At 32.0% G+C, this 7652-nt stretch overlaps 1 protein-coding gene across 1 annotated transcript; it reads left to right on the plus strand.

The window, feature by feature from the left end:
* Positions 1 to 352: 352 nt before the first annotated feature.
* LOC121392129 (putative anthocyanidin reductase) lies at positions 353 to 1138 on the plus strand. The gene has a single exon (XM_041523487.1). The coding sequence runs from the start codon at positions 353 to 355 to the stop codon at positions 1136 to 1138; it is 786 nt and encodes a 261-aa protein (XP_041379421.1).
* The last annotated feature ends 6514 nt before the right edge of the window (positions 1139 to 7652 follow it).

A 7652-nucleotide genomic window follows, 5' to 3' on the forward strand; every position in this document is an offset into this window, starting at 1 on the left:
ATATAATCTTTATTTCTCTAGAGATAGAAGTGATATTGAGATGACACAATCTGACAGTGATCAAGAACAAGAGTCAGAAGATGAGAGTGACTGTTTGTTAATACTAATAGACCACCACCTATATATGAGCCTGATACCAGTTCCTCTGAGGAGGACTGAGACCTGTGCTTTTTTTTTCTTATTATTCTTTCTTTTGCTGGTTTATCTTCAATTTATATAAGTTAATTAATCTTTATGATTTTAAATTGTTTCAAGTTTCTGTACTTCACTTTACTGGTTTTTTAAATAGTATCATAGTAAGTTAATTCATAGGTGAAGCCAGTAGTCACATGACACAACTATTAACTTACAAATGGCTGCTGAAGCTATTATTATCCCTCAAGTGCTGGTTACAGGAGCCTCTGGTTTTATAGCTACTCATATTATCCAACAGTTACTTACTGGAGGACAAGTTAAAGTAAGAGGTACTGTCCGTAGTTTCAAAAATGAATCTAAAGTCAAACCTCTTCAAGATCTAGTACCTGATGCTACTTATCCTCTTGAGCTAGTGGAAGGAGACCTCTTAAATGAGGAATCATGGAAAGAAGCTGTAAAGGGATGTACCCACGTCTACCATGTTGCCTCCCCTTTACCTTCAAGTGCTCCACAAGATGAAAATCAACTCGTCCGTCCTGCAGTAGAAGGTACTTTGAACGTTTTAAAAGCTTGCGCTGAAGCTGGGACAGTTAAACGTGTTGTCCTCACTAGTTCAATGGCAGCCATTTCTGGGGGTCTTCATGGAGTAGAAGGTCATGTTTATACTGAGAATGACTGGATGCCAGAGGATGGCCTACCAGCCTACGAAAAGAGCAAGATCCTTGCAGAAAAAGCAGCATGGGACTTTTTAGAGAAACTAGAAGATGATAAAAAATTTGAATTAATTACTGTTCAACCAGGTGTTGTTATTGGACCACCTCTGACAGTAGCAACTACAGAATCAACTTCACTATCATCTGTTAAGAAAGTTATATCAAATGAGATTCCAGTTCTTCTTAATATTAACTTACCATTAGTAGATGTTCGAGATGTTGCTAAAGCTCAAATTGTTGCCATGGAAAAAATCAGGGACAGCAGGAAAACGTTTCATTATTACAGCTGAGAATCGTTCAATGAGAGAAATGGCTGAAGTGATGTCACAAGAATTTGGTCCTCAGGGATATAAAATTCCCTCATGGTCCATTCCCAAACCTGGTGTATGGCTGCTGAGTTTTTTTGAACCCACTGTCCGTATGATATATAGTACTATCGGGAAAACTATTACCTTTAGTAATGAGAGAATGAAGGAAGAACTTGGGATTCAGCCACGAAATGTTGAAAGCACAATCATCGATGCTTGTTATGCACTCATTGAATTGGGTGTGGTGCCTAAACGAAGGGGATATCAAGGTCCTCCTACTGTTAGAACAGATACTGGTGTAATGAAAAGTGAACCCTTGGAATCAGCGTCGAACAATGTCCAAGTACAAGAGGAAGGAGGACCTTTGGAATCAGCGTCGAACAATGTCCAAGTACAAGAGGAAGTAGGACCTTTGGAATCAGCGTCGAACAATGTTCAAGTACAAGAGGAAGGAGGACCTTTGGAATCAGCGTCGAACAATGTCCAAGTACAAGAGGAAGGAGGACCTTTGGAATCAGCATCGAACAATGTCCAAGTACAAGAGGAAGGAGGACCTTTGGAATCAGCGTCGAACAATGTTCAAGTACAAGAGGAAGGAGGACCTTTGGAATCAGGATCTAACGATATCCCTAACAAAATGTAGGGAAAGGACCTTGGAATCAAGATCTAATGATATCCCCTAATGAAGATGTAGGGAAAGACCTTTGGAATCAGGATCAAATGACCTCCTTAATGTGAAGATACCAGTGGAAACCACTATAGAAGACACAGAGACAACAGAGAAATGGAGGAACATACCAAAGTACATGATATCAACCAAGAACCAACACCAAATTAAAGTTTTTGTTAATAATATATTGCCACTATAATTATTAATAAAATTATATTATGATTTTACACCCTTAATGAAAAATTATTACAATGGAACCAAATTTTATTCATAATAATTATGTAATTGTAAATTATTAACAGCCTCACCAAGATAGAAAATTAGGATGTCATTATATTAAAATATTGTGACAATAATTTTTAACTATTAAAATATTATATATATAATTATAATTATATATTTATATTATTTCTTGACATGTTTTGTATTAATTGTTAGTCATTACTATTATTAATGATTATTATAATTATGTATAGTTATATTGTTATTATATTATTATATTTATAATTATTAATACATTGAATTTATTTATTAATATCAATAGTAATGCATCTTATCAACAAAAGATAATTGGTATGCATGAATAAAATATCAATAATTAATAATGAAGTGAAACAAAAGCATTTATAATAGATTTTAGTAATAACTATCATGTACATTAAAAAACATGTACATAAATAACAAAACACCACATTACAGATATTAAATTAATTATTCATTGTAATATAATTATAGTCTTAACAACAACGACTACTTCGATCCTCTTGTGGACTAGTGGTATCATGTAATCTGATGTTTCCATTATCCTCCTCTTTCTTATCAATTTTAGATGTAGAGCGATCTCGATTTTGTGTTTGACTTTCTACCTAAATATATAAATATCATGGAATATAATCAATGTCCTTGTAAGTATATATCTATATATATATATATATATATATATATATATATATATATATATATATATATATATTATATATATATATATATATATATTATAGATATTACCAATAAATTAGTATACCTATTTTAGTATTTTGGTACCTAATATTTTGTCTAAATATTATTAATCATATTAATGTACATGTGTACTGTACTAGCTAATAAAGAAGTATTACTAACAAATCCTTATGTGTTGTGTGTGTGTCATATAATTTGATGATATACTAACTATTAAAATCTCAACAGAATATGACCACTTCATTAGTTTAGTGCATGTACATGTTATCCAAGGCCACACCTACCTTATCTAACACCTGTTCAGCAATACCAGAAAGGCTTCTGTAACATTAATATCTTTCCAAGCACTAGTTTCAAAAAAATCGGATGCTGTGCTGATTAGCCAGCTGCAAAATAAAAAAAAGAAATATTATAGAGCTTATTAAGTTCATTTTTATTCCATCCATTCATTCATTCATTAATCATCAATTTATTATATTCATAACTCAATGAATCATACCTTCTGTCCTCGACGTGTACTAACTTGTCTCTCTTCATCCAAATCAACTTTATTTCCAATTAAATAACTTTAACCCCTTGGATTCCATGCTACATGAAAATACAATACATGTAATATGTTACTATGGTAACAAGAAAAACTAGAAAGAAATATATATGTTTAAAATGTGTACATACATCTTCGATATTTCTCAACCATTTGGTGACATTTCTAAATGTTTCCTCTCTGGTGACATCATAGACTAGTATAATTCCCTATATATATGTGTAATAGAATAGAGAGAGAGAGACATTATGTAATGTGAATTACTATCCTAAATAATAGAGAATGTGTCCTTAATTACAAGACAGTGTTTGCAACTTATAATAATAGTCTGGTATTGATATCATTGTATTTGCTCTGTTCTAGTTCCAAAAATAGAACCCCCCTCCCCCCTCCCCCCCACACACACATACAGATACTTAATGGAATACTTCTTTGTAATTGTTGTATAATTTACATTAATAATAATAATAAAAATATTTCCCATCAAATCAACACATTCCATGATGACACCTTTTAACATGATTAGATTTTTATCATGACAATATTTTTTAATCTGACTAGATTTATAACTATATTTTTTAAGCTAACTAGACTTGTAAATACATTCTATCAAAATTTTAGGTCATGTACTTTTAAATTATGTTGTTTTAGTAACCTCTACTATATGTATCTATTAACAATATTATTATTATATTAACAGACAATTAAAGTAAGATAATATAAATTTGATATTATATAAACACACAGCTGGGATATACTAGTGGTCAGTGGATGTGCAAAATGTATTCATGACATATGTCATCATGTGGTACCTTTGTGAAAGTACCACAGCACCACATTCAAATGACAAGGATTCAAGTGTTAAGTACATATATCATACCTGTGCCTTTCTGTAATACTGAGCTGTGAGTGTTTCATATCTTTCTTGGCCTGCTGTGTCCCTGAGTATATATGTGTGTGTGTGTGTGTGTGTGAGAGAGAGAGACAATACTTTTAAAACTTATTATGGTTTCTCTTACCAAATTTGTAGTCTAATTCTTTTTTCTCGTATTGTAAACATTTTCAATTTAAAATCAATACCTATTAAATGAATGAATATATATAAATAAAACAGAGAGACAAAATAATAAAAACATTTAGCACCACTACTACACAACATGTTACTATATTAATATTGTTAGTTAATACATTAAGGCATTAACAATGAGAATAACTACAATTATAATCATTACACAAATATTACTAGTTTCTCAACAAGAAATAACTTTGCTGTGACATAAAGGTATTTAATAGAACATTATATGTTCTATAATACATTAATTATATGTGGTTTCTATTGACAACATTAATTAATTAGACATTGTTTCTGTTACCATACCTATTGTATTAATATGGGTATGTCTAAACTCATTGTCAGCAAACCGGATATCAAACAGTTTTTTTTTCCAACAGAACTGTCACCACATAATAATAACTGAAATAAGTGGTCATATTTTTTATCTGTTGCTCGAGTAGCCATTGTTGTTCACTGAGAAGAAATGAATTAATGGAGAGTTTAATGAATAAATAAATGATATATCAGTCATTGAATGGATAATAATAATATAATTTAGTATATCATGATGGTTACTGATTATAATAATAAATTTCTAAGCTTGAATTCTACTGTTAACAACTCTATATTGTTGTTATTAATGATAGTTGTTGTTTTGAATATAATCCAACTCCCAGTATAATACATTTATTTCCTCTGTTAATTATAGTCCTATTAGTATATAATTAACATGTACATGTAGATAATAACACAGTTAAGAAATAAGATGTAACTTTATCTTGTTAATTATTGCAACTTATTTCCCCTACTTCCTCCACTATCTGTCATGGCTAGACATGTTTGGAACTTGGCAAATAAGAACTAGGAAATTATAGGAATCTATCAACACTTAATAACCACAATAATATACCACTTAGTGACCATTATCCACATGTACTTATTTAAATATACATTTAATTTGACTAATATAACAGACTTAATTATATTAATGATAACCCTCGTCTCATGTGTGGGGATAAGGGTTATATTTGTCTGTTCTATAAAGTACCAGTAAAGGTATCTTTAGGTTCAATACAATGTAGATTTCTAGTCTAAGTTTGGATTGCCAACTTGTGGGAGTCCTGTGTGTCATTAGAAAGATAGCTTATATGGAGGATCTACTAGTAAAATAATTCTAAGAATGTATCAGTAATGTTTATAATCATATCCACTGACCCACGTACACAAACTACACACAAAACGACTCTTCACAAAAGCAACAATCAAAACAATACAATCATTAACGTACGATAAACGCTTATATTAAAATTACTTCGCCACAATAGATCCTCACCTTGTCGAGGAAAGACTTGTCAAACGTAATATAGCAGAAGACAAGTGACGTTTGTAGAGAAAGCCAGAGAGAAATTTAATAGCGTTCCAGATTAGGTGTGTGCTTAACAGCTGGCTCATACGGCTTGGGAACAAGACTCTTGTGTGTCGGTCTGAGTCTATTGCAGATAAGGCAGTTGCCTAGTTGTTTAATTTGTTATATTTATCAGTTATCAAGTAATCATAATAGTATTGATATATATGTAATATGTTTCTCTTGTTGTCTCTGCAGATTTCACAATGGGAGACGAAAAGGACGTACCCCTATGGTTACAAGTCCATTCCTCAACCACGACGTACACTGACGCAGCCATCGTCACATCTCAAGAGCCACGCCTCTCTAATAGAAGAGCTAAATTAGCACCAAAGTGGGTGATGAAGAGACCCTATCATATAGGTGAATATGTGTTGGGATTTTGTAACATCTGGCAGTCTTTATTCTATCATCTCTCTCTCTCTCTCTCTCTCTCTCTCACACACCACACCACACACACACACACACACATACACAAACAGGTCATATAAGATCCTTTTTAATAGGTGAGTCTAGTGTTGGTAAAACAACAATAGCTACTCGTCTCTGCGAAGAGAGATTTATGTCAGAAACTCGTCAACATACATTAGGGTAGCTATCATTGTAAACAGTGACTTGTTCACAACTTGTTCTCATTAGGTTTTGATATGTTTGAGAAAGACTTTCAAAAATAGATGGAGAATTTCTTAAAATTCAGCTATGGTATATTTTTCCATTAACTATTCTCATATAACTTCACTCTTTTCTCCTCCTCTCTCTCTCCCTTCATCCATTTCAGGGACACTGTAGGTCAAGAATGTTATGATTCCATTACTACATCATATTATAGGGGTGGAGCTGTAAGTTAGACAGGATAATTTACAATAAACCATCATAATTATTACAATGACTAAATTAATATAATTTATTAAAATAAAATTCATTTTTGCATGGCACATTACCTGGTCTCATGACTAGAGATGTTGTAGTATTAAGTCCCAACTCCTTTAAAGTTTATTGTTTTATTAGAATTATAAGTGTACTCCTTTATATTAGGGTATTATCATTGTATATGATATTACATCAATGAGATCGTTTCAAATGCTAGCAAAGTGGATGGGGATATATTGAGACTCATGCTACTGCTGATGTCAGAATGATGATTTTAGGTTCAAAATCTGATCTTGATAGCTTTTAGAGTTAAGTACAAATAGAGGAAGGAAGGAAAGTATGTAGAACCATAGCACATAAGATGGCTGCAATTAATTTATTTATAATCAAACACACACACTCTCTCCTGCTTCTTCCTTCCTCCCCTCTTTCTTCCCCTCTCCCTCTCTCTCTCTCTCACAATATCCTTTAGTATGCTGAAATTTTTGGCATTCAGAGTTTCTATGAGTTAGTGCTAAAACAGGTCACAATATTCAAGAAGCATTTGAGATTTTTTTTCAGAGAAGTACATCAAAAGGTAATTAAACAATAGCAACTAATCAATACAATATTGTATACACAACTATAAAATGGGGGGGGGGGGTCAATAGGACCATCTTAATGATTAACAGTGAGTGTATTGATTCAGTCTAATACAAACTATAGGTAGTATCCAGCAATTGTTATTAACCAATTTTTTTGACTCTTTCTTTGCCACTAAAATTATAAAAACTATTTACAGTGCCACTTTGCCAAAATTTATAGCTGCTAAATAAAATGAAATTAAAATACCTGTTTTTTTAGACATAAAGTTTCCACTTGGTATCCATGAAAACTTACTATGTTTCTGTATAATAGTCCTTAGAGGAACAACAGAGACAAAGACAAGGAGATAATTCAAGATGAACCTGTACCTAAAAAAGGATGCTGTGGAAAAAGTTGAACTTCCTTTTT

This window comes from Gigantopelta aegis, unplaced genomic scaffold (genome assembly GCF_016097555.1).
Source record: "Gigantopelta aegis isolate Gae_Host unplaced genomic scaffold, Gae_host_genome ctg3397_pilon_pilon, whole genome shotgun sequence".
In the NCBI taxonomy this organism is placed as follows: domain Eukaryota; kingdom Metazoa; phylum Mollusca; class Gastropoda; order Neomphalida; family Peltospiridae; genus Gigantopelta; species Gigantopelta aegis.

What these genes read in the sequence shown, in the direction of transcription:
- LOC121392129 (XM_041523487.1), top strand. Translation starts at nt 353, where the DNA reads ATGGCTGCTGAAGCTATTATTATCCCTCAAGTGCTGGTTACAGGAGCC.